The sequence below is a fragment of the Cervus elaphus genome, chromosome 14 (assembly GCF_910594005.1).
Source record: "Cervus elaphus chromosome 14, mCerEla1.1, whole genome shotgun sequence".
In the NCBI taxonomy this organism is placed as follows: domain Eukaryota; kingdom Metazoa; phylum Chordata; class Mammalia; order Artiodactyla; family Cervidae; genus Cervus; species Cervus elaphus.
Genome location: NC_057828.1, coordinates 57,093,673 through 57,121,633, shown reverse-complemented (window position 1 = coordinate 57,121,633; position 27,961 = coordinate 57,093,673). Strand labels below are relative to the sequence as shown.

Here is a 27,961-nt window from a genome sequence, read left to right as displayed (position 1 = left end):
AAAAATTAAAAATCTATTTTTAACTCCCTATTCCTTTAGACATCAAGAAAAATGTAACAAAAATAGTAAGATTTTTAGTTTAGAATGATGAGCAGCCAGTTTACTGGATTAGCCTAGTGATTTTGTCTGATGGCATTGAAATGAAGTAATCTTTGTTGGCCTGATGTCGTGCTGGAGTCACTTTTCACATTGGATATAGCAGCATTTGATTTCATGTTAAAGGTTATTCCATTTATATAAACTTATTCTTTTCCTGGTTACTATTGCTTTTCTGTTTGATTGTAAGTATTACTTTTTAGTGCTAATGCTGTATTTCTCCAGTACTGTTCACGTATTTTATAAATGCTTTTTCTCTATTAGTATTTAAATATTTTTCATTCATAATGTCTCTTATGCCAGTGGGTCAAATTTTCCTCAGGTATTTTTTAATGGAATATATGGCAGTAAAATATAATAGCCTATGTTATGGCTGAAATTTTAAATTTTACTCCCAATGATTTCATTTCACCCTCAGAATTTATGTTAGGGTCACTTTATCTTTTATTTTGCCATAGTAAGCTTGAGAAATTAAAACTTTGTTATTAATTTATCTGGCTCAGGTAAATATTAACAATTTCTTTAAAAGTAAGAAATACTAGAAGTGTCCTACTAAGTCGAATAGTACAGATACGTTTTTCCCAATCTAGGATCAGAACTTTATTTTATGATTAGCAAAATTAACATTAAAATTTAACTTTTAACTCCCTGTTACAAAAAATAATATTAACTTTTAAGTTCTGCCCATGTAGATTTGTAGTATGTTATAAAGGAACATAATTGTAAGCATAGTTACATTGAACACTGTCTAAATCAAGTATTAGAAGACAGGTTAAGTATTTGAAGGTCCTAAACTCCAGGGGTTTGCTTGTCCACTGTAAAATGTTGGAAGGAAGCTCATAGAGCCCTCATGAGATTGAATCAAGAATTTATGTGATGTTACATGTTTGATAGTTAATATCAACATAGAAAAATCAGGGCTATATTTTTTAAGTAATTTATTTTTGGACTCTCTAAGACCTCAGACAGGATGATGTTCCAGCACTTTTGCTCTGAGTGGTCTAGATAAGTGTATTAAGTTAATCTGAGTTATTCATCTGGATTATTAAGTTCCTTAAATAGCGACACAAAATTTACATTATTTTAAATAGCTAATGTTTAATTTTGATCTTAGCCTCCGCAGCATAGCAAATATAAAACATACATGTGTCGAGACATGAAGCAGAGAGGAGGATGCCCTCGGGGGGCCAGCTGTACATTTGCACACTCACAGGAGGAACTGGAAAAGTAAGTTTGAAAGTCCTCAGACTCAACCTTCCAATAATGTGTTAGAGAATAATTTGCTGCCATTGAGAAATAGGAAGAAATGTATTCTCATTCTCTTTGATGACTAGGAAATGTTTAGAAAGTAAAATAAAACTTTAAAAAAAGAAAAGCAAATCAGTTTCATTACACTGTGCCTACAATTGGAAAACTACTTATGGTTAACTAAATCTAGAAGTGAGTTATTTTCATTACCCCCTCCCCCAAATTAAAAGTCTCAGAATATTCATCAGCTTTAACCGATTGACCTTAACTAATTGAAAATTGCATTTTCAGTGGAAAAATTTGCCCTTTGGTCTATCGAATTATTTACTGCCAGGCTCATTTTCACAGATTCTTTCAGATTTCAAGGACCAGATAATTTCAATGATGTTAAATCTCCAGCACAGAGTAAAAAGAAAGGAAAAACCTCTTAATTGTTTTGTAAAATCTGTGTAACACGGACACTATATTTGACAAAGATAGCACAATTAAAGAAAGCTACAGATTCATCTCACATGATATTTTTAAAATCCCAACTATTATAACTTGGAATTCAGTACATTAAAATAGACACCATTACAAAAGTGCAAAGGTAGCACAGTATAATTACTGTAGGTTAGAGAAGGGTTTTATAACCATGTGATCATATCCAAAGATACCAAAAGGCATTTGAATAATATTTGATGTCCATCAAGGTTCCTTAGTAGAACAAAAATGTCATAGACATTTTCCCAACATGATAATTATATCTCAAGTCAAGAGCCAGCATGATAGCCTGATGCTTACTTGGTATTAGTTTATTAGATACAGTCCTGTTTCAGACCAGAGTCAGGGAAATTTTTCTGCTAGTAAAAAGTGTTATTTAACATTCTGAAAGTTGTAGCTAATGTATGTAAGCAAGAGAATAAAATAGCCGAAATCATTAAATGGGAAAATTCAAGAGAAATATGAGAATCAAGAGAACCAAGAATTTAGTAAAGTAGCAAATCAAAAAATTATTGAAAGCAAAAAATGAATTGCTTTCATATAAACTAAAAAGGGAAACATAACCAGTTAAAAAGTAAGGTGACATTAAAATCCTTTTTGCATTAACAACAAAAACAAAAAAGTTAAACACCAAATAATCTAATAAATACCCAGGATCTATATTGAATTGAGTTAGTAAACTACCTAGGAACATAAGAGTTGACTAAATGAAGCATACTATGTTCTTGGATGAGACTTAACATTATAGAGGTTTTATTTTCTCTTAAACAGTAAATTCAGTGAAATCTCAGAATCTTAACAGGGTGATTTTTGGGCCCTAACAAATTCATTCCTTTGGAAGAAAAATACACCAATAACCAGGAAATTCTGGGGAAAAAAGTCTTCAGTGGGGACTAGACTAATAACTATTAATATTAACCTGTTTTATGAGCTAAAGTATAAAAACTGTGGTATTAGCATAGGAATAGATAGACCAATGAAATATAGTAGAAAATCTAGAAAGAATTCCAGATACAGATATGAACTCAGCAATGTGAAAAAAGGTGGCATTTCACATCAATATCAAAAAATATGATGATGAAACAACTCTATTTGAAAAATAATTAGGGCTAGATTCTTAACCTTTATACCAAAATGAATTATAAATTTATCAGAGATTTAAATATTTAGGAGAATACTGTAGAGTACTTAGAGATTGTTGTTGTTGTTACATCATCTTATGTAGGAAAGGATTTTTTTTTAATATAATTTTATTTATTTACTTTTAATTGCACTGGGTCTTCATTGCTGCATGGGCTTTTCTCTAGTTGTGGCGAGTGGAGACTACTCTCTAGTTGCAGTGCACAGGCTTCTCATTGCTGTGGCTTCTCTTGTCTGTGGAGCATGGGCTCCAGAGCACTCAGGCTTCAGTGGTTGCGAGATATGGGCTCAGTAGTTGCAGCTCCGAGGCTCTAGAGCACAGGCTTGGTAGCTGTGGCACCCAGGTTTTGTTTCCCCGTGTCATGTGGGATCTTCCTGGACTAGGGATCAAACCTGTGTCTCCTGCATTGGCAGGTGGTTCTTTACCACTAAGCTGCCAGGGAAGCCCAGGAAAGGATTTTTGAAGAATGACACCTGGCATACATAAAGATTAATAAATATGAAATGAAAATTAAAAATTAAGTTAATGGCTCAAACAGCACAAATGTAAAAAGAAGAAAAATGATGGTGAAATGACTTGATACCCGTAACACAGAATGATCTCCTACAAATCTATAAGAAAGAGAAGAACCCGTAGATACATGGATCAGGCATGTAAACAATTCACCGAGGAAACATGAATGGCCAGCAAACATATGAAACTATGTTCAGTTTCACTAATTGTTGAAGAAATGTGAATTAAAATAAAACCTGATTTTTTTTTAACTGTCAGAGACTAAGACTAGCCATTGTTTAATAAGATATTGAAAAAAAGCCTTTTTTTTTTTTTCCTTTTAATCAGTAGGAGTTATAATAGCTTTGGACATTATAACAATTTCTAATGTGCATACATTAGACTTAGTAATTCTGCATTTGGTTATTTACACAGGTGTGAAGTATATAATTTTCTGTTACTACATTGTTTTAATAGCAAAAATTAGGGATAACCTAAAGTATACTGACATAAAGGAATAGTTAAGATTTTGAAGTAGAGGAAAAAATTTACTAAGCAGCCATCAGTTCAGTTCAGTTCAGTCACTCAGTCGTGTCTGACTCTGCCATATATAACCCTATTTCTGTAAATAATAATCTTACAAACGTAAGAATATTAAACTAGTGCATAGAGTGGAAAAATCTGTATTATATATCAAACTGTTAACAGTAATTACTGTTGATGGGTGGTCCCCCCCCAACCCCTACTCCAAAGTTTGTGTATGTGTGTCTATATATATATACACAGGCACATATAGACACACACGCACAAACTTTGGAGTTTGTATATATATATACAAGTTTCCAAGATGATAGCTAGAGCCAGTGTTTTAAGAGAATTTCTAGAAAGCGATATGCTCAGAATCTTTTCCTTTTGTATCTGTTTCTTAAACACATTTTATTTTTGATTTTTGCTTCCACAATTTTGATTTTTGTTGTGCACCTTTGCTTTTTCTATAGATTTCGTAAAATGAACAAACGCCTGGTTCCCAGGAGACCCCTGAGTGCCTCTTTGGGTCAACTTAATGAGGTGGGCCTGCCTTCAACAGCTATCCTTCCCGAAGAAGGGGCAGTGGATCTGCCTAGCAGAAAAACCCCTGCTCTGCCGAATGGGATTGTATCAGCAGGGAATACAGTAACGCAACTGATTCCACGAGGGACAGACCCCAGCTACGATTCCAGTCTGAAACCAGGAAAGATCGATCACCTGAGCAGTAGTGCCCCTGGGTCCCCTCCTGACCTGTACGTTTTTTTACTTTTATTTTTAAAGTTTCTTTATTGATATAAAGTAGAAGGAAGAAAGAATAATCAGTGTTTTGTTTGGGGGAGGGGGAAACCCTTAACTGCAGGGCTCTAGTCTGTTGTTTTTTATTTCTATTTCATGTTCCAGTGATTTTTTGAGAAATAGTATAGGTGACATAAGATCAAAGTTTGCAAAATTTGTGGGAAAAAATGGTTATTGGAAGAAGCCTGTTTCCCAAATTTTGGCAATTTTTTTTTTTTTTTTTTACATGTAACAACAGTTTGTATGCATTTAGAAATGTTCTCAAGACCTTAAACTTGACATGCAGACTCTTGCTCCCATAGGCTAGAATCGGTCCCTAAGAGTATTTCTGCCTTGCCTGTTAATCCACATCCTGTACCTCCAAGAGGACCAACAGAGCTGCCCCCTATGCCTGTCACTAAACCTCTTCAGATGGTGCCGCGAGGTTCTCAGCTCTATCCAGCACAGCAGGCTGATGTTTATTACCAGGATCCTCGAGGAGCCGCTCCGCCGTTTGAGCCAGCACCTTATCAGCAGGGTAATGATCTTTCATTTATGTCACTCACTTTTCTTAGGAGTTACAAGAATGATTTCAAGTAAGAGTGACCATATTTTCAGTAACCTCCTCAAAATAAATAAATGCTTTTTTTTAATACTTGGGAAAAAACTGAAGTTATATGATCAGCTAAATAATATGAAATAAATGAAGTAGCAAAGCTAGGAAAACCAGTTTACCCCAACTGCTAGAAGCAGTTGTATATTAAAAGTGTTTACATATTTGTGGAAATAAGTCATTCAAGTAGACAGTGGAAATTTGCTGAGACAATATATATTTTCCTGACAAAAGTTATCTTCAAGCATGAGAAAAGAATGTAATATTATGGTGAATATAAATTAAACACACATGGTACATTTTTTCCTTTCAGTTGTCACCTAATGTTTTTTTCTAGGTCCTATAATATACATGAGAAAATGCAAATACGTACTTCTAGAGAGTTTATAGTATAGAATCAATATTAGTAAAGAATAGAAAACTATATGTGTTAGAGTATATCTATATACATGTTTGAAATGAGGTGTTCAGTTGTGGTGGTTAATATTAGTGTGGTAGAAATTAACTGCAAGACTCAAGGAAGATCATTGAGAACTTGAGGTCTCAAAAGACTCTGGAAGAATGCCCTAAATAGAGGTTTGGGGAATAGAAAGGAAAATTTACAAATGGATTGTAAAGATGAATCTAGAGTCAAGGAGGAGTAAGACTATTGTTAATCAGGTGTGACTTGAGGTCTGGACTAATGTGGTGAGAAAATAGGAAGCAGGTATTTGAGAAAATAGACATAGCCAGTTTTAATGGTAATACTAGGTATGGAGAATGAGTTTTCACATAATGTAATTCATGTTAAAAAAAATAATAAAATATATATAGGAAACTTCTGTCCTAATTGCCAACAGAGGAGTTCATCAGTTGAGGCAAATGTCTTGAAATTGGGAAGCTACTGCCACAGCTGTTGGGTCAGGAACTCTAGGAGACTTCCCTGGCAGTCCAGTGGTTAAGATTCCATGTTTCCACTCTAGAAGGCACAGGCTCAGTCCCTGGTTGGGGAACTAAGAACCTATGTGCCTTTCAGCATGGCCAAAAAAGAACTCTGGAGTTATGTAGTTAGCCACTCTATCTGTACAGCAGAAGGGATCTTTTGAGGGCCATATCTCTTTCCAGTTAACTCAGTCTCACATTCTAAACTTACGCAAATGAAAGATTTATAGAACCTAAGCTTCAGGAAAATACAGTTTTTTTGCTTTCCAGTGTTTGCAGTATATTAGGCACACCAGAAAGATGATCAGAGAATTGAAAGAGCCAGTTTACTCTTGTAGACTGTGAGTAGATTGGTGTTTTCAATAATTTGGAAGGAGAATTTTTGCTTGATATTTTTCATGAATCTAGCCTGACTGCATACCTAAGCAGAGGGGGAAACATCTAAAGAAATGAGTGGATTTTTGATTCTTTACTGTTGAGATATTTTAAAAGGAAAAGTCTTCCATAGAAGAATAGGTTGGCTGACTGTTGCTTCTGGCTACTCTTCCATATGTACAGGTGTGTACTACCCTCCACCACCGCAGTGTGTGTCCCGGTTTGTCCGACCTCCACCATCTGCCCCTGAGCCTGGTGCTCCCTACTTGGATCATTACCCTCCATACCTGCAAGATCGTGTAGTGAACTCACAGTATGGCACACAGCCACAACAGTACCCACCCATGTACCCACCACACTATGATGGCCGTCGAGTATACCCTGCTCAGTCTTACGCAAGAGAGGAGATGTTCCGAGAAAGTCCCATACCCATTGAGATTCCACCTGCAGCAGTGCCGCCCTATGTACCAGAACCCAGAGAGAGATACCAACAAATGGAGGGTTACTATCCAGTGGCTCCACACCCAACTCAGATCAGACCTTCGTACAACAGAGTATGCTGAGTTCTTTTTATTATTATTATTAATGTAGATTTAATTTGACTATCACTTACAGTGATTTTTTGTTTAACCTTTTACTATGGTAATAACCCTTTGATCAGTTAATTCTTTTAAAGGAAAGCGTCTTTTGTCACCTTTTCATAATCTTCATAGGTTTAGGGGTTTTATTTATTTTTTTTTTACTGTTGAAAGGGAAATAAATTACTGCCCCACTCCCACTAACCCATCTTAGTTTCTGAAAATGTTAGATGATTTTATTAACATTTCTAGATTCATTTAGAAAGTATGGTGTCTGACCAAGAAAAAGAAACTTATATTTAGGTCTTTGGGAAATCCTGAGAACTTTTAGGGGTTTTCTTTTGTTTTATTAAGTCTTGCTATTTCCAGATGTTAAGATGAGTATATAGGCTAGTTATTTAAAATATGTGTTAAGTGAATCAATGTGTCCTGAAATTCTTTTTCAATTTGTACTCATCTTTTCCTTTTCAGGAGCCTCCATACAGTCGGCTTCCGCCTCCTCCCCAGCCCCATCCTAGTCTAGATGAGCTACATCGAAGACGAAAGGAAATAATGGCACAGCTAGAAGAAAGGAAGGTTATCTCTCCACCTCCTTTTGCACCTTCACCAACATTGCCTCCTGCCTTCCATCAAGAGGAAGTAAGCCTGTGGCTTTTTAGTCTCGTTTATCAATTTTTCCTTTATCAGTGGTTTAAGTAATCTTCACCCTTCCCAAGATCATGAAGATATTTTTCTGTTTTCTTCTAAAAGGTTTATTATTTCACATTTAGATCTGTAATCCATCTAGAATTGATTTTTGTATATAGTATCATAATCTGGTCATAGTCATAGCCAGGTGACTGTATATGTTTCAGTTTCGTTGATCTGTTTCTTTGTCCTTCTACCAGCACCACACTGTCTATTCATGTGGTGATGTATGTTTTCCAGTTTTGGTCTTCAGGTTTGTCTTCGCTGTTCTTTGTCCTTGGAAATCCAAACATACTTTAGAATCAGCATGTGGATGTCCACAGAAATATCTGCTGCAGTTTTTATTAGGATTACCTCGAATCTCTGGATCTGTACAACCCAGTATGCTAACCACTAGCCACATATGGATAATGATACTTAAAATATGCCTAATCTGAGTTCCCCTGTGCTATAAGCATAAAACATATATTGGATTTGAAGATTTAGTACCCCCTCAAAAATATTTCAGTAATATATTTATATTAATTTATATAGTGTATATAATAATTATGATTAGTATATATTAATACATGTTAAAATTATACTACTTTGGATTATTAAGTTAAATAAAATGTATTGTTAAAATTATTTAACAATTTAACCTCTTCTCCAGGGGATCTTCCCCTTCCAGGGACTGAGCCTGGATCTCCTGTGTTGCAGGCAGATTCTTTACTGTCTGAGCTACCAGGAAAGCCCCCTTTTCACTTTGGATTATTAAGTTAAATGTATTGTTTAATTTTATGTTTTTATTTTTTAACGTGCCTATTAAAAATTTTTAGGTTACATATGTGGATCAGTGATATTTTTCACTGTACAGTGTTGCTTTAGATCCATTTGGGCAGAAGTAACATCTTTCCTATAGTGAGTCTCCAAGAACATGGTATACTCTCCATTTCCTTGAATATATTTAATTTCTCTCAATAATGTCCTACCTCGTGTGGTTTTCAGTGTCTTTCACATCTTTCATTAAACTTATTCCTAGAAAAGTAATGTTTTTGAAGATTTTTAAATGGAATGCTTTTTGAAATTTCATATTCTCTTTTTTCTTATTACAGAGAAATTAAGTAGATTTTTAAGAATCATGATCCTTGTGTTCAGGAGCTTTGGTAGATTTCCCTAATTAATTCTAGTATTTGTTAGTGGATTCTTTTGGATTTTTGTGTTCTCTATGAATGGTGACCATTTTGCTTTCTCCTTTTCAATTCTTAAGTATTTTCTTTTTCTTATTAGTTGTGTAAGCTAGATCCTCCAGTGTAATATTAAAAAGAGAGATGATGATAGGTTTTCTTATTTCTGGTCTTTGAGCAAATGAAACTTCCAACAGTTTACCATTAGGATGTTTGCTGTCAGCTTTTTTGTAGATAATCTTTATCAGATTAATAAAATTTCCCTGTATTGCTACTAGTTTTAGACTATTTTTATAACTGAGACATGTCAAAGTTTTGTTAAACGCAATATCAAGGGAAACAATAGGGTGATAAGGTTGATTCAAATACAAGAGACAGGCTAATATAGGTAGTGAAAGGCAGAAAAACACTGAAATAGAGTTGCTAGAATAAACTGTTTTATAAACTAGAGAGTAGTAGACAATAATTTCAAGGTTATCAGTATTTCAACAAGACAGTGCTAAGAGTTATTATCAGTGAGTATTATCTTACTATCTTTCTAATGTCTACAGGGTTTATTCCACTTCTCATGTTAGTAATAATTTTTTCCCTTGGTTAGTCTTGCTAGGGATTTATCATCAATTTTATCTTTTTAGAAAGCTATCTTTTTGCTTTATTGATCTTATGTATTTATTTTGGCTTGTTGTTATACATACTGCCTCAGCTCAGTGTGTATAGCCATTTTAAGTCAAATAGATTTTTTTCGTATGGGTGCAGTTGATATTATGTAAAGAAAATGTCTTACATGCTTTATGTGTAGAATTATAATTCTAAACAGTATTTCTAAGCAATGAAAGTTGAAAAGTAAAGCATACCATATTGCTATATATAATAAACAGTAAACTTTGGGGTGTATGAAAGTAAAATTACTAAAGAGAGTTCACAGTATCTAGCTTTCCTATCTAAACACTTTGGATGAATTTTCCACAATAGTGTAGGTTAATTAGTAAAGCTGTAACATCTTCTCTTAATATAATTTTACTTGGATAAACATGACATATTTTTTCAAAAGCTGATTATTAGAGACATTCCTGAGCTTTGTTATGCCATACCATTTTCTGAGAAATATGGAAAGCAATATGACACTATGAAAAATGAGCCAGTTTTAGAATGAAATACACTTATCTGTTAGGTTCAGCTTTGTGGCTCAGATCTTTTGTAAGTTACTTAGCTTCCTTGAGGCTCAGGTTTCTCTATTTGTAAATCAAGCATAACAAAACCTACCTAACAGTGGTGTGGTGAGAATTAGATGTGACATAAGGCATCTGGCACATAGCGGGCATTCAGTAAATAGTAAATATTTGTATTATTTTTTTATTTCTAAAAAATAATAATGTGTGACTGTTAAGGAACTTTAGAATTTGTCTCATTACTAACATAACAAAGCTATATAATTAAACTTCAGTTCTGATTGTTACAACCCGCATATAGTTATACTAAACTGATACAAAGAAATTTCTCCAAAATCTCATTTTCTGTATCATTGTCAGTTTATTATATATTTCAACTTTTTAATATGTATTTCAGCTTTTCTGTACATGAACTAACATATCATTATAATTTTTAATAGGATTATTTAGTAATTACATCTTCAGGTTTTGTGTTTTGCATATTTTTGGTTTTTGTTTTTACTTAACCAATTATCCTGCATGTCTTGCTGTTGGAGGCAGAAAACACTCTTGTTAGTAGGTCATGTCTTTTAAAAAAACTAGTTGTTTTATACAAACTTTGTGTGTGGAGGAGACATGTAAAAAAGAGATGGAATTTTTAAAATAGAAGTAGGACAAAAAAAACGGAAGGAGGTTATACACAATGGAAACAGGAGTTGTGCTTGAAAATGAGTGGTATTTGTGAACAGCAGATCCTTCTGCCAGTGCAGAAGACCAGAATGATGACTCAGAAAACAAAATTTTTTATTTTATTTTTTTCCAGTATAGGGGAAGCATAGAGCCATTTATATGTGCCAGCACCCCCCTGGAGTGTTAGTATGCCAGTGTATACATCTGTGATAAAGTGAGGGCAATTTAGTAGTGTCCTAGCACTCCTTATACTGGCATAACCTTGGTCAGATCACCCATGTTGTCTCACCTGGACTTGAAGAACATATAAGATAGTGTATATCTAAAAGCACTTAGAAGCCTGTAAAAGGTTACACAAATGTGAATGTAAGTAAAAATACATCAGACTTAGAATACCTATTTGGTTATTACATAACTTCAGAGCTCATCTTAAGAAAAGAAAATTTGGAATCTTCACTTCATTGAATCAACTTAAGGGCCAGATTTTATTCAAGATACAAGTTGTTGCTCTTAAAGAGATTTCAGGGAAAAGTCATTACATCATCGTGTACTTATATAGAACATTTAAGATTACATTTTAAAGAGTGTTTAGTGCTCTTATTTACCTGAAATATTATTGAAAGAAACATTAAAGAGTGTCTAGTAAAACCAGGGTTTAGTACTTATTTGCTTAAATGTTAACTTGATCTGTTGAGAAAGAGGATGAGCAAATTGCTTCAAAAATCCTAATTTGATTCTTTGAAAGATTTTGAGATACTTCTTTTTGACCTTGTGTTAACAAAGTATAATGGCTCAACATCAGTTTTTCTTTGTTTTATATTTTTCATAGTCAACAAAAATCTTCTATTGTGACACAAATCAAATAACCATTATTTTGTTGCTTTAGCATGATGTTCTAAAGAAATTCCTGCTTTCTCTGTGTTGTTACTCATAGAGCTATTTCCTATTTTGTTCCCTTTTTCTTTTTTCTGTCTCTAGTTTTTGGATGAAGACTTGAAGGTAGCTGGGAAATACAAAGGAAATGATTATAGCCAGTACTCACCCTGGTCATGTGACACTATTGGCTCCTACATTGGAACCAAAGATGCGAAACCTAAAGATGTTGTGGCAGCAGGGAGTGTGGAAATGATGGTATGTGTAACAGCTAAGCCATAATTCTATACTGTGTGTAATTCTTAAAACTCTTAAGTTTAAACAAAGTTGAATCTAGTGAACAACACTAGTTTTTGTGTCACAATTATAATTACTTAGCTTCAAATAAACTATGGTATACTGAAATGTATTACACTAAAATCATTTTACTTTTTAACAAAAAGTAGTGTAACACCAGTGTATCTAATACTCAAGCTTAAAATATATGACTATTTTATCTTAATTGCTTCTTTATCCTTTAAAGAAATAAAACTTTACCTTTGACTTTCTATACCTCCCTGTCATTTTCTGCTCCTCTCCTTCCCTGGAGTTAAGGTAAATCCTATCCTGAATTGAGAGTTTATCATTTCATGGATACTTTTATTTGACTTATAAACAATTTTATTTTGAATATTTATAGACCTTATACAATTGTAAATTTCAGCCTATGTTTTCTTTCAGCATTGTTTTTGAGATGTATCCAAATTTATATCTAAGTTCAAATTCATTCATTTTCACTTCTTTTATCAGATACCATTTATGATAACTGATATCATACAATAAGTAAATATAATTGTTTATTCATTTTCGTGTTGTTATTTTTAGGCTGTTTGTGATCTTTTATTATTATCTTCAGTGCTACAGTAAACATTCTTGCCTATGTTTCCTTGTTTACATGCATGAAATTTATGCATAGGAGTAGTGTTGATGAGTTAAAGGTATACCTTGACTCTTTTTTTTTTTTTTTAACCATTATTCTTAAGCCATTTGCCCTTATTAATTCTAAGAAAGGTTCCCTGGGTTGTTAGATACAGATTTTCAAAGAGAAAGACTTGTCCAGCAGGTTGAGAGAAGACCAGTTCTTGGTAATAGAAAAGGAAGACTTAGATGCCAGTATAGCTGTAAATGAATGAAGTGGCATCTATAGCATGAATATGATTAGATGCCAGGCAATAGAAAAAGAAGAAAGGCAAAGGATATAGAGGAGAAGAACGCAGAAAGGAACCTTTTGCTTTTCTGTAGTGGGTTTAGGGCAACATTGTTTTTAGGCCATAAAAAACAGCCTCTCTAAGAACAGGAATGAGATAAGGAGGCAGAGTAGATAGAAACCCTTGTTTCAGAAAGAGTAATTAAAATAGCATAAACATTAGCAAAATAAAACTCATTTCTTTAAATTATTAAAGAATAAAAATGAAAAAAAAAAAAAAAAGAATAAAAATGTTGTCCAATCTAACCTACATGTTATTGAACATTTCCCAAATGGAAAAAAGTCTCCCCCAGTGTTTCTCAAACATGAGTCTGGATATGAATTCTGATCCTTAGAATTTAACCTAAGGATCTGTTAAAGTTCAAGTTCTAATTCAGTAAAAGTGGAATGAGACCTGAAGTTCTGCATTTCTAATGAGTTCTATAGTGATGCTGTTGCTGCTGGACTTTGGGCTGGACTTTGGGCTTCTCTGGTGGCTCAGCTGGTAAAGAATCTGCCTGCAATGTGGGAGACCTGAGTTCGATCCCTGGGTTGGGAAGATCCCCTGGAAAAGGGAATGGCTACCTACTCCAGTATTCTGGCCTGGAGAATTCCATGGACTATGAAGTCCATGGGGGTCGCAAAGAGTCAGACACGACTGAGCGACTTTCACCTCACTTTAAGTAGCAAGGGTCTGACAATTCAGTTTCCATTTATCTTTCTGACTGAAATCCCTTTTAAAAGCCTATGTTGGCACATATTTTTAAAGAATGTTTATATATATGTATTTGAATGTGTACATATATATGTATATGTAATATATGTGTGTGTATGTATATATATGTATGTATACTGGATAATGATGTAAAAGATATTTCTGATGATGTAGAAAAAAATACCATTATAAGGAGTGATCAGAGATTCAAAAGGTAGTGTTTTATATGACAACTAAAAGCAACCAATGATTTTAGTCTTTACCAGTAAAAACATTATACTCTATTTTGACCTTATTACAGAGCTAGAGGAAATTATGTAAGAGATCTAAGTGAGGGGTGGATTTCTCATTTCATTTTTTCTCAGAATGTGGAGAGTAAAGGAATTAGAGACCAGCGATTGGACCTTCAGAGAAGAGCAGCAGAAACCAGTGATGATGATCTCATCCCATTTGGAGACCGACCAACAGTATCTCGGTTTGGTGCCATTTCTCGAACTTCCAAAACAATATATCAGGGTGCTGGCCCAATGCAGGCTATGGCACCTCAGGGAGCTCCCACAAAATCTATTAACATTTCAGGTAAGAATCTCAAAGGTAATCAGATTTTAGAGTGTTCATATTCACAACTTCCAACACTACTTTCTCCCTATTTACCATCAGTGCTCTTTGTAATCTTCAGGGGCAGTAGTCTTCAAAGTTTTCTGTGGAATTAGCACTGTAGAAAAGTAATTATAACCTGAGGAATTGTAGGGGTACAAACTAAAATGTCTGTATATGAGGATAACCTATGTGGTTTTTAATAGTTTCATTGTTTTTGTTAAAATAACACATCTTATTTTTTAAAAATTCATACCAAAGGAAAAATTACAAAGACTGATATTTTAGTGGGGAAAAAACAAACATCAATACCCTATTACTATTTTGGTAGCCATCTTTGAAGATAACTGTACAGAGTATAACTTTGACTTTTAGATTGTGACTACCTGAAAAGAAGAATCAAATCTACGAATTGCATCATTTCACTGTAAATTACTCTCTTACAGATTATGGTCCATATGGAACCCATGGTGGCTGGGGAGGTTCTGCATATTCACCTCATCAAAACATACCTTCTCAGGGACACTTCAGTGAGAGGTATTACGTCATCCTTATTACTTTTACAAACCTTAAAAATTACTCAGCTTGCTTTGTTTTTCTGGTCAATAGTATTTTTTTTAAGTAAAATTTTAAATTTATTCCACATTTTCCTTCCCACAAAAGGGAGAGAATATCTATGTCAGAAGTGGCTAGTCATGGGAAACCCCTTCCGTCTGCTGAGCGGGAACAGCTACGACTGGAATTACAGCAGCTAAACCATCAAATTAGCCAACAGACCCAGCTACGTGGACTAGAGGTACAGGCTTAGAGATATTCCAGGTTTTAAAGCATTCTCAAAGAGATTTTAAAAGGAGGAACTTTTGAGGTTCAATGAACCTCAAACTTAAAAGTCTTTTTCTTAAGAGTATAAGTGTCCATTTTTCAAAGAATTTTAATACTTTGAAGTTCTCAGACTTTAGGAAATTTAGAATTTCTATTATCTGAGAATAGGAAACATATTTTATATGTTTTATATGTTACTATTATATATAAGCTTTTATATTTTTATACTGTATAATATTTTAGATAATCTAAATTTACTAGATTATCTAAAATATTAAATAAAATAAAATACATAAAAGGAGCTTATATTAGTTCTTTCACTTTGCAAATTATTATTACCTGTCTTATTTGACCCATACGGGTTCCTGACATGTAGATTGGGCAGGTGGTATTTTCCTCCCTTTTTGGTTGAAGGATATGAATTTCACAGAGATTGAACATGAACCCAAGTCTTCATACTCCAAGTTCAGTGTTCTTTCCACCATACTATCTAGTACTTAAGAGAAACAGAATGTCAGAAGACAAAAAATTCTTGAAGTCCCTTAAGTGCCCCATCAAGAAGACTAGGTTTTGTTTATATTATCCTTTGGATTGGAACATTAACTTGAATATGAAAAGCTAAAGACATTCTAGTGATAAATGCATTGCTCTCTTCTGAAGAAAAAGATACTCTTAGAACATTAGTCTTTTATCTTTCTACCAAGATCTTTAATAATATGTAAGGCATTGCTTTGGAAATCAATTTCTAACTGATTCTGTCTTAGACTTTCTTATTAGCAAGACCAATAGGTAGGATGTTTTGTGTGTTTGCTTGTTTTTGAGCATGTGTCTGGCTTATACTCTTCTGTAAGTGATAAAGTTTACTTTTAGAAATATAAACCTGTATAGTATTCATGTTTGTCTCCTTTTTCCATTGCTTTATTTACGTTGATCCAAAACTTCTTGCTAATTCCTGTTTTAAGAAAAAAGAATGCTATGTTTATTATGTTCATCTTCAGGTAATTAGTTATTAAAGATTTGGACCTTTAACCAACCTCATGAAATATAATTCTTTTCCTTGCTATTTCATGGCTTTTTATCTTAGTTGAAATTTCCTAGACTGATTTTCTGTTCCAAAAAATTTCAGCATTATTTAACTCACTGTGGTTAAAAGTCCTTGTCATTATTGAAGTTTCATTGAAAGAAATTATAGGATTTATTTCAGAGAAAATTCAGTTCAAAAAGGGAAAAAAAAAAGCATGTTTATAGTTTTTTTCCCCCACGTTTATAGTTGACTTCTCTCTTAAATAAGAAAAGAAGAGCAGCTTAAACCAAAGATTAAATTACTGTTCACCAAATTTAAATCGCTCATCTTTTTCCTTTTTTGTTCAGATGATATTCAAAGACACGGTGCCTTAGAGTTGCATCATTTTTATTGCAAATATGTATGAGTAGTAAGTTGCTTAAGGCTGTGGTCTGAAGTCGGGCCTGGTCGTTCTGTGCGTGGTGTGAAGTGTGTCGAGCTGTGTATGTGCTGGGCTTTATGCACTAGGCTGTTAGTAACAGACTGCTGTTGCAGAGGGAGGCGAGCACCCTGGCAGGCCAGTCGCAGCCCCCGCCACCACCCCCTCCAAAATGGCCTGGAATGGTCTCAAGTGAGCAGCTGAGCTTGGAACTGCACCAGGTGGAAAGGGAAATTGGGAAGAGAACCCGGGAGCTGAGTATGGTAAGTGTTACTGTGGAAGGAGAGAGGGAAGGTGAAAGGAAACCCTGTGTGTAGTTTTGTCACTGAACTTGTGGCTCTAGAGTTCTCGAATCATCTAGAGATATAGAATCATCACCCCAAGGCTAAAATGAGTGATTAATACTTAGAGTGTCGTGAAGATGGACTGCCTTCTTATTTTATCACTTTTCTCCTCATTTATCTTTTGGTTTGAGTGTGTTTTTTGTCTTAGTTTTCTGTATTTATAATAAAATTTCAAGGAAAACAGCGTGATTATCTGAAAGTTACTAAATTTCTGTTAAACATGTTGATTAAGGAAGCAGAGGGGATGGCATTTTTTGCAGTGCTGTTATCCAAGGGCTTCCTTGAAGGTCAGTTGGTAAAGAATCTGCCTGCAATGCAGGAGACTCTGGTTAGATTCCTGGGTCAGGAAGATCCGCTGGAGAAGGGATAGGCTCCCACTCCAGTATTCCTGGGCTTCCCTTGTGGCTCAGTTGGTAAAGAATCCATCTGCAATGCAGGAGAGCTGGGTTCAATCCCGGAGTTGGGAAGATCCCCTGGAGAAGGGAAAGGCTCCTCACTCCAGTATTCTGGCCTGGAGAATTCCATGGACTGTGTAGGCCGTGGGATCCTAAAGAGTCAGACAGGACTGAGTGACTTTCACTTCACATGTTATACAAAGTTATATTACCAAGTAACGTTTCTAGGTTTCACAGCCCTTAAGTTATTGATGACCTGTTTTTTGTCATGAATGAAATACTATCAGCATATTCTTTCCTGTGGAGTTGAATCCACAGATATGCTTAGGATTTATGTTACGGTACATGAACACTCATTTCAGCAAATTTTTTATTTCCTTTTCTTTCAAAGGAGAACCAGTGTTCTCTGGACATGAAAAGCAAATTGAATACAAGTAAGCAAGCAGAAAATGGACAACCAGAACCACAAAATAAGGTTCCAGCTGAGGACCTTACGTTGACATTCAGGTAAAGAAAGGGACACTTCCATATAGTCTCATACAATCATGATAGAAGCACTCACATAAATATAATTTGATTTTTACAATATCATTATTTTGTATACATTGAGAAAAGAATATTTTTGCATAAATTTGGGAGTTAATAAAGGGGCTTCCTTGGTGGCTCAGTGGTAAAGAACCTGCCTGCCAGTGCAGGAGACACAGGTTAGATTCCCTGGGTTGGAAGATCCCCTGGAGAAGGAAATGACACAACACTCCAGTATTCTTGCCTGGAAATTCTATGGATAGAAGGAACCTGGAACGCTACAGTCCATGTGGTCACAAAGAGTTGGACACGACCTAGCACCTAAACAACAAAAAGGAGTTAATAAAACTTATTTTAGAACAGAGTCAAGGTTGAATTATCTGTTAATATCCAGGAAATGAAATTTTCTGCTTCCGTCTCCTTCTTCTCCATGGTTTATAATTTATTTAAAACCATTGTTAACATTTTGATGTATATATACCCTTAAGTGTGCAGGCATTTAGCCTCTTTCACCCATGTATCCCCTGTTCTATCCCCCCTGGATTTTAATTTGGTCTATCCTTATCACCCTTTACTCTTCTACAGGTACGGAAGAATACATATCAATTATTATGAACAACCCTGCAAAAAATATATTGTAGTTAATTCTTTGTACATCTTGCACCTTAGGATATTTTGCAGCTAGGGCACTTTGAGGCTTTTAATGCATAGTCCTGAGTTGCCTTCCTGATGATATACAACAATTTCTAATGCTCTGTTGCTTCCCCTCTTAGATTTTTGTCTGTTTAAATCCATGTGTTATCTTGTCCTAGTAAACCTGCTAAAGCAGGGGTCAGCATTTTTCCTAAAGGCCAGATAGTGAATATTTAAGATTATTAGTCTTACTATCCATGTCAGAACTCTCAGTTCTGCCGTTGTAATGTGAAAGCAGCCATAGACAATATGTAAACAGATGGGCAGGCTGTGTTCCAATAAAACTTTATTTACAGAAACAGGCAGCTAAACAAAACAAAAACCAATCACCAAGCTTGTCGTGGTTTGCCAACCCATATGCTAAAATAAAGCATGGATATAGAGCTGTAAATTAAAGTTTGAAAGCCATTCATGTATTTTCCATAGTGCTATATAGAAAGGCCCTGTTGATTTTATTCTACTAATAATCAGTTTTCTCTCTCTCCTCTTTTAAAATTCCAACTCTCTCTCTCTTTTTTTTTAATGTTAACAGTGACGTGCCTAATGGATCAGCATTGACACAAGAGAATATCAGCCTCCTGTCCAACAAGACCAGCTCGCTGAACCTGTCAGAGGACCCTGAGGGAGGAGGGGACAATAATGACTCCCAGAGATCAGGAGTTACATCCAGTTCTACTCCCTAAAATATGAGGAGTCTTACTTTTATCTCCTGCTCCTAACCAATCTGTCGGGCATAGGGGTAGGAGAACAGATAACTTCTAAACCTTTCTCTGAGAGTGGTCAGAGAAATCCAGGAAAAGCACCGGAGGCAATGTGCACAAACACCACTACTAAAAATAAACCCTGCACATAGTTCATATTAATGCATTTTTTAATTTAAAGAAAAAGAAAATTAGCAGTATCTGCAAGCAATTCAGATTAAATTTGTTTTTGTTCTGTGAATGAACTTTATTTTAATAACTTTGGACGCCTTGGATCCAGGGCTTTAAAAAAAAAGAAGATATTATATATACACTCTGTTTGATTAATTGTATGATCTTAATGAAGTAGGTTTTTCTTGTATTTTGGTATTATTACATACCCAGTGTATAATTCCGTACCCCCAATCCTTTTCCAACTCTCACAACCCCATAAATTACCACAGACTAAAAGCACCAGTCTTTCTGAGAATTCTGTGGTGCTTGAGAAATAGTAATAGACTAGTTATTAGAAAATGTGCAGCAGACCAACTTTTCCAAGAGCCATTATTTGGAAGCCATCGTTTTCTTTCTTTCTGGGTCACAAGCTTCATGTGTAGGGAGGTTTTTCATATGGCATTAAAACTTTGTTGTTGCTCAGGAGGGCTTTATTTCTTGTTTTTGTGTTTATTTCAGCTTTTCAGAGAAATAATTGCCAATTAATTTTTGAAGACCTCATTTTCATATCATGAACTGCTTCCATTCTCTTAATGTAATCAGAAATCCAAGTCAATTTTAGAGTGCTTGATAAGATTTAAATGGAAATTATTTTAAGGATGAACTATAATTTATTAGCATTGAAAATACATATTTAGTTTATTACCTATATTGAGCTAATGGCTGGAAATTCAGAGCAATGCTTTTCCAAGTTGAAGTTCTGAAATCATAGAATGTTCAAAAACCAGGACAATCCACCATGTTTTAAAACTGCTCAACACTTGATTGAACTTAAAATGAGCAGAGCCACATTATTTCAATGAATGTTTGTTTTACTCTGAAAAACCAAAAGTACAAAGTTCCTATATAGTAGAGCCACTGGTTTTCAAGGAGATTTGGCAAATGAGAACTGCTTGAATCTTAAGGATAGTTTACAAGTTGATCAGTAGTTGCTTTTTGGAATTATTAGCACAAGTAGGTAGTTGGTAAGTACCTAGGAATCAATTTTTGTAGTCTTGGCTTCACTATACTGAAAAGACTCCTCATGAAAATGTTGAAGAGAATAAGGAATAATTTTTCTCATTTAGTTCTGCTGCACATATTCTGATGCCACATGTCTATACTGAACTAAGACCATATTATATGTGTCTAGTGGGGATTATTTGACATAGTCACCCACTGTATCCCTATGTTTGCCTGATTTTCTAGAAATTTCCCTTTCTGGATTATACTACTAAAACAGAAAGCACTGGTTATGTAATAAGTTACTGCATTGCTTTGGTTGGGTAAAAGCAAGAGTTTGTATTTTTCTTGTTTCTTATTTTCTTAACCCTTAACTCCTGCTGAGGTCATAACCACCTCAGTCTAAGCTCTGTGTCTATCATACTGTTAAATGAAACAAATGGGGGGTAAGGGAGGGGGGAGGGTAATACAGTCCTGCCATTGCCTACCAGTAGGAGAGTCCAAACAGAACACTCTTTTGAGTAGCAATTATTTAATTTGCCCAGTCAAGGCACCGTGTTTATATACTATTTCACATTGAATTTGATTATGCCCTACAGACCTGGCTGGTCAAGGATTTGATATACACATATTGGCTTGGGATTCGAGCTTTCTTTTTTATTTAAATAAAAATTTATATATATATATTATATATATACATATATACATAGCTATATCTGTATATATATTGGGTATGTTTTATGGATTTTTTCGCATGAGCGCAGCTGTTGCGATAAAATGACTGATTGGGAGGTAGAAGCACTGAATGAAGACGAGGCATTTTATCAGTTGATATCCATATTTTCCTATTTTTAAAAAATACATTTGCTTTTTTGCCTTTTTTCGTTTGTTTTATTTTGCTTAAAACCCTCTTACATTTACTATTTAAGTACTTATGTTTTTGGGAGGAGGAGCAGAGAAATTTTATGTCTGACAGAGTCCTGAGATTTTTAATTTCTCTCTCTAACCATAAAAGGCAACATTCTTGGCCTCTAACCTTCTGTAGGCAGATTTGGGCAGATCTTATTTCTTCTTTGGACATGTTAGATAATTCCTAAGTTTTAGGAGCAGTTGGTTCAGTTTAGAATTCAGAATGATTCTGGTATTAAAAAGAAATTTATGGGTGTTGATTTTGTTGAAATATGGAGTAAAAGTAAAATTACATTTTGGGTATCTTCTGAAACCCCTAATAGCTCAACTTTTGTTGTTCTTGTTTATTTCATTCAAATACACTCATTCTTTCACCATTTTGATTTTGTAAGCTAGGTAGAAAGAGGGATTGATTTATGTTTTCCTATTCTGAATAAAACCAGAAAAGCTACTGTTTTGAACTGACTTAAAATAGTCTCTCTTTTTAAGGTATTTTCATGGAGTGAGGATGGGGGATCTCTTAAATTATAGCCTTAATTCTAGCTATACCTCTCTAAGACCCCACCCTTGAGAGGAAATCTAGGTGGGTAGAACAGCAAGAGGAAGGTATGTGTGCCTGTAACTCATCTATTTAAGATTAGTTTTTCTGCCTTACCTCATGGAAATTCTTACAACTTTTCCAGTGCTCATAAGCAGTTTTAGGAATTCAATAAAACCTCCAAAAAATTTGTTTTTCTCTTACTTTCTTTTCCTTTTCCCTGTGACATTTTTTATCATATGATGAGCCTATAATGGTAAACGGCCTGTTTTGGCAAAACTGTTTTGACTTTTTAACTGCTTTTTTCTTAAAATCTATGAAAGATATTGACTTTTCTGGCTTCTTAGATTTATTCCCAGAAACAGTTAAATGATGAAGCCAGTCAGATAGGAAATACCATCTTTAGGCTTTTTACTTATTCAAATGTTAATTTCTTCTGAATTAAAAGGCAATACTCAGACATCTCAGATGAAAATGAACACTTTTGAAGGGTTAAGGTAGGAGTAATAAGCATTGCTTTCAGTTCTGTTTGGATAACACCATAATTTTATTATAACCAGAGTACAAAAGTACTTTGACCTTTTCTTTATTCAGTGGGTCTTAGGAAGAGGGTAGAAGAACTGAGAATAAGATATCTAGACTCAATTTTCTGACCGGTATGTAGTTTTTTCTCCTTGCTTATAGATATTGTCATAAGTTCAGTAGCTGCCATGTCTTGGGTAATTTACAGAGGCTGATGTGACCAAAGATCCATTCCTTGTTACTTTTCTAATCAAAAGAAAAATTAGTCATAGGTTTCTAGTAATATTCAAATAGTAAGACACTATTTTTAATACCAGCTACAAATACTTAACTACGCAGAATATATAAAAATATATTTCATACAGCATTAATATGGCTAATTTCCTTCTCCCATTTTATTTCCCTTTCCTCCTAGTCTTTCCCTTTTTTTTTCTTTTTTTTTCTTTTTTTTTTTTTTTTGGTCTGAAAGACCTAAAATTGGTATGAGTCTCATTTGCTGTCTTGAATATGTAACTCCTTCGGATTTTCCATAGGTCTTCAAAGTTGGAGCTCAAAGTTTGTTTTTGTTTTTCTTTTTTCTCTGGCCCTTATCTGTCTTGCGAATTCCCCTTGATTTACCCACTGCCCTCCCCAATCTGCAACAGTGACAGTTTGCTGCCTCAAAACAGAGCATTCAAATGAATTCGCTTAGCCAATAACTTCTGTGAAGTTGCCTTTTCTAATGGTGTTATTACTCAGTGATGCACAGATGTGGTATTTGCCCTACTGGTAGGCAAAACAAAGGTCTGGTTAGGAATGGTAACCTGCTGTTTTCTTTAAAGGAGAGCCAAAGACTTGTGCTTTACTCTGTTTTGGTTTGGGAGGAAATAGTGGCCATTTTGATTGTGAAACCTCTTAGTATTCATGAGTTGATTATACTGTGTAGGGAGATGTATCCAAAGTTAACTCTAAAGTTAGCTGGCCTTATAAAATATAAAAGTAATGAAAATCCATCAGTTTTTCTAAAACCATGAATGTCATCTTTTACATCTTTTGTGTGTAAGCAGTTCCTCCCCCCATATACTGAGATTGTCTTGTCATGATAGTTTGTTATATTTTTGTTATTTTACTTGTGCCTGTAGGACAGTCTACTGTCACTGTGATCAAGTCTTGGGACTGAGTAAAAGAATCCGTGAACATGTGATTGGTGAAAGATAATTAACTGTAGTCAGTACCTGTTAGATTATATTCAGATTCAGAGAAAAAGAGATTCTTTTCACTAAAGATAGAGAGTACTCAGTTGCTAATGCTTATATACAAATGGTGATAGATGGAGATCTAACCATCTCTTTTCTGCTTTCTTTTTGCTCATTTTAAAGAGTTGAGTAAAGGTTTCATGTATAAACTCTGTCTGTGAAAAGCACTTGTAATGTTTTATATGTCATTAAAAGGCCCAGTTACTTTTTAGGGGAAATTAAGAACCTGTTTGGAAATTAACTGCAGTGTTTACTTAGATTTTTACCCTAAAAGTTCGATTGTATTTTGTTGTTATTGATGATAGATGATTATTGTGTTTGCAAGGTGATATCTTCCCTGAAAAATCTGCCTATCCTTTTAAGTGAAAATTAGGGCTTCTAAACTAAAGCATATTTTACCTTCTACATTAGGGATTGAAAAAGTAAGCAGTCTACTGCTGTCGTTATTTTACTTGACTGCCCATTTTGCTGGCCTATATGCATACTTTTCTGCCTTGGACAACTATGATTTTTATATTTATTTGTGGCTTCAACTCAGCTTTATGAAATTTTCCTGCTGAAATTACTTATTGGGAATTACAGGTGGATTGCAGTTAATATATTTTTTTTAAATTCTATTTCAACTTTCCTGAGCCACTTGGAAAAAGAAAGATGTTTTTGTCAAAAGACACTATTAACTATAGTAAATGCCAGCTTACAATTTGATTCTTAAGATTTTCTTTGCTAAAGATGTTTTCACATGTTTTAGATTCTAACTGAAAGTAACACTAGCAGCAACCTTAAGAATAAAAAAACTGCCACCACCAAGAAGTAATACCTTTTAATAATAAATATGTTCCCAATGGGTGAGTTTTCAATGCTGCACTGAACAAAGTGGGTAAAGATCCCTTTGAAATCCTGTTGTGATAAAGGGACTAACCTCACCACTGGAATTACAGAGCTTGTGAGTTTTCAGCCAAACACTGAACTTCCCCTAAACTTTATTCCTGAGCAGAACATCTGGAGATTAATAACTTTCATTTTCAAAGAAAATAAGGCACAATAACCCAAGAGAGAGAGAACTTAAAATAAGCCTCACGACAAAATATTGTGTCCAAAATATGTATTTAGAAAAATAAAATCCTGTGGAGTTTGTTATCCTAAATGTATTTTATATACTAGATAAGGTGATTTATTTTCTTGTATTGAGGTCTCCTTGTTTCTAGTTGGGGTTTTTTGTGTGGTTTTTCTTTTTTTCTTTTTAGTTTTGTTTTGTTTTTAATTTAAACTCTTTAAGTAGACAGAGCTCACAAGTCTTTGGCATCCATTCTAGGTTGTACACTCAAGAGTCATCTTATAACTGGAAACTGTCAGGTGGCCCCCTACTCCAACTCCAGCTGATGTATGAAAGGATCAAGAGAAGAATGGAAGCAAACTATTGGGTGGATAATTGGTAGCCTTTTTTTTTTTTTTTTTTTAGAAATCACCATTTATTAGCATAATCTTTCTCCACTAATTGACTACCATTCTCACAGTAATATCTGAGCCACCCTGTAAAATATTCCTCTGATTTCAAGGCATTTTAAGCTTTTGCTTATCATGTTTACATCCTCTGTTCAACTAAGACAGTGTTCTGAGAGCTACTTTTTCCAGGTGTATTGTTGCCTAAATTTCCTTTATTTCTTCTTCATCCTTTCTCTTCTTCCTACATTCTGGGAATGAAAGGAACTTAGAGAAAAAAAGTTGATTCCCCCCCCCCCCCACCCCACTGATCCATAGGCTTCATTATTTTACTTTATAATGAATCTATGACTTTTTAGAACAACAGAAATGGAAAAAGTGAATTAAGATAATGAAAAAAACCTTTCACCCACTTAAACATTTTCCAGTTGTGAGATTCCTCTTCTTGTGTGTGGTCACTTCCCCTTGTTACCCCTCTTCCCCTTTTCCCCTGACTATAGTCAATTTGGTCTTTAGGCTCATACCAGTCTCCCCGAGACATTCTGCAGTCATTATCACCTTTTTGGGTGGATTTATTTTGTTTTATTTTGTTTGTTTGTTTTTTAATAAGTTTTTAATATTGATGCATATTTGCTTGGGATAGAGCTTGTGTAATTTACCAATCGTATTGATTGTATGTGATTGTGCCCTGCAGAGGTATATTTAACAAGACAAAAATAATGTAGGTTAATAAAGGAGCCCATGAGATTTGAGTCAGAGTATATAAATGACCATGAAATCATTTCCAGTTTGAATAGTGAAAATTTATGTCTCCTGTTCTTAAATTAGTGCTAGACAGAATATCATTTTTAAAAGTTTTTGTGCATTTCTGTTATTTTCCCCTTACCTTAGCTCCCTATTCTTTCTTGCCTGCCTCACCTACCTGTTAAGAACTAAAAATATTGAGCCTTAAAGGGACAGCTCATTTTTAAATTACTAAAGTTCGTGAAATTTTACTTTTTCCAGGTGTTTCCAACTTTTCTTTAAAAAGTGAAGACAGATAATGAGTTGGAATTTCACAAGCTGTGAAATTAGCATCTGGCAAACTGTGAAATCTTATTTGAAGACGTTATCTCCTGGAAGTTCTTTGGGAATAGGAAAGAAGAACCCTGTTTTTGAAGTAGACCATTTTTCTCTCTTTAAAAATCCGTTTGTATATTCAATTTTTAAATGGCCTTCAAAAAAGTGAGGTGGGAAAAAGTAGTAATAGAAAGATGTTTAGGACAGCTAAATGCTGGGTCTGAGTAAGTACATAGTCTACTTGTTGCAGGGTTTTGAGAGGATGAGGCCGTCTTGTTCAACCTGTTTGCATGCTGTTTATATCAAAGTTGCCACTTTTGTTAAAATGGTATTATTTTCATTATTATCTTGGAAACTGACTCAGCCTCATGTTGCTCCAAATTAGTGTTTAAGGCTCCCACAAGTTGCAGATAAAAGGATTATTTTAACAAGTAGAAGGAGGTGATTTGCCTTTTGGTTTGTAAATATATGAAAGTGTCTACAAGGTCTTTATCTGCTTTCTGTCAGCATTTATATTAAATGATAAATTAATGAGAAACGTGTAGTCTTTTTTTGTAAATGAGCCCGTGCCATCTTATTCTAACCCTGGTATTGTGTACTTGTTTGTACCTTTTTTATGGAGTTGTGTTTGTTTTTTAGATGAAAAATAGAGAAGTAGATAATACACACAAACACATACTCATAGTGCCAGTTTCATAGATTTCACAGGAATTAATCCAACACCACAGTCCAGAATCCTTCATTTGTTATACAGTGACTGCACATTGGGGATAAAGGTAATGTTTCTCAGATCCTAGGGTCAGCGTTCAATGAGACTCCATGGTTAACATGCAAAGTTCTGGTTTTTATGCTGTCTCTTAAAAGCAGGACCTTTTTATGCTTAGGCAACATGGCCTTACTCTGAATACCTTCCTGATGCAAATATTTTTTGTCTTTCTTACTCACTTTTCCTAATTGTCTTGCAATCCCCACCAATTAATCAGTCCTGACATTTAGAGAATTTTTAGAGACTACTGTAAAATATACCCTCTTCAAGAACTCAGTGGCTTAAAGAAAAAAGTGGAGGAGGGGAGGGGACTACTTTAGATTAAAAGGAATTTAAGAGATACAAAAGTCACGTGCAGTGTGTGGACTTTGGATCCTAATTTCAACAAACCAAACATTCGAAGATTTGTATATATATATAGTTAGGGGAATTTGACTTACACATTGAATATTAGAAAAAACAAAGGAATAACATTTTGTTCAGGGTGACAATAGCACATTGTTACAGAATAAAATGTCCATATTTTTAGAAGACATATAACTGACAGTGGGTAGAGTTTCCTTTAAAATAACTAAATATTTTTTAAAGAAAAATAATGTATATTACCAGTGAACAAACGTCACGCCTTCTACTATCAGTTAACATTAGGTTTCCATTGGTACCATTTCAGACCTCAAGAGAAGTGGCCACAGTCAAAAAAAAAAAAAAAACGCTCAGGCAGTATGAGGGATGTTAACTATTGCCTGAAATAAAATCGAGAATGGGAATTCCAAAACCAGACCTACTGTCTTAACCACTTACCCAGGCCCACCCTGCTTACAAGCAACAGGTTACTTTCTGATCCTTTACACTGAGACTCATTGATGAATAAGAGTTTGTGTCTTTGTGTGTATTAGCATTTCAGTCCCAGTAACCAGCTAGTCTTCATGATCAATTTGTAAACTCCTCTGCTTTCCAACATGGTAGCTCAGTTAGTTAATGGCTTGCCACCCTTATTGGGACCAGCTAGCACATCAGAAGTAAACTTGCAACTACTCACTGAATACTTACTACAGTATTTACTAA

At 34.5% G+C, this 27,961-nt stretch overlaps 1 protein-coding gene across 4 annotated transcripts in view; it reads left to right on the top strand.

The window, feature by feature from the left end:
* The window catches only part of RC3H1 (ring finger and CCCH-type domains 1), a 73,853-nt gene extending 47,188 nt beyond the window's left edge, over positions 1 to 26,665 (top strand). For all 4 annotated transcript variants that reach the window (XM_043923054.1, XM_043923053.1, XM_043923055.1 and 1 more), the window contains exons 9-20: positions 1,211 to 1,323; positions 4,459 to 4,740; positions 5,086 to 5,300; positions 6,855 to 7,225; positions 7,721 to 7,888; positions 11,919 to 12,071; positions 14,119 to 14,332; positions 14,797 to 14,887; positions 15,014 to 15,146; positions 16,731 to 16,877; positions 17,745 to 17,860; positions 19,104 to 26,665. In XM_043923054.1, the coding sequence (XP_043778989.1) occupies positions 1,211 to 1,323; positions 4,459 to 4,740; positions 5,086 to 5,300; positions 6,855 to 7,225; positions 7,721 to 7,888; positions 11,919 to 12,071; positions 14,119 to 14,332; positions 14,797 to 14,887; positions 15,014 to 15,146; positions 16,731 to 16,877; positions 17,745 to 17,860; positions 19,104 to 19,254 (2,154 nt within the window). In that variant the 3' untranslated portion in view covers positions 19,255 to 26,665. The remainder of the gene's footprint in view (positions 1 to 1,210; positions 1,324 to 4,458; positions 4,741 to 5,085; positions 5,301 to 6,854; positions 7,226 to 7,720; positions 7,889 to 11,918; positions 12,072 to 14,118; positions 14,333 to 14,796; positions 14,888 to 15,013; positions 15,147 to 16,730; positions 16,878 to 17,744; positions 17,861 to 19,103) is intronic.
* Positions 26,666 to 27,961: the final 1,296 nt, after the last annotated feature.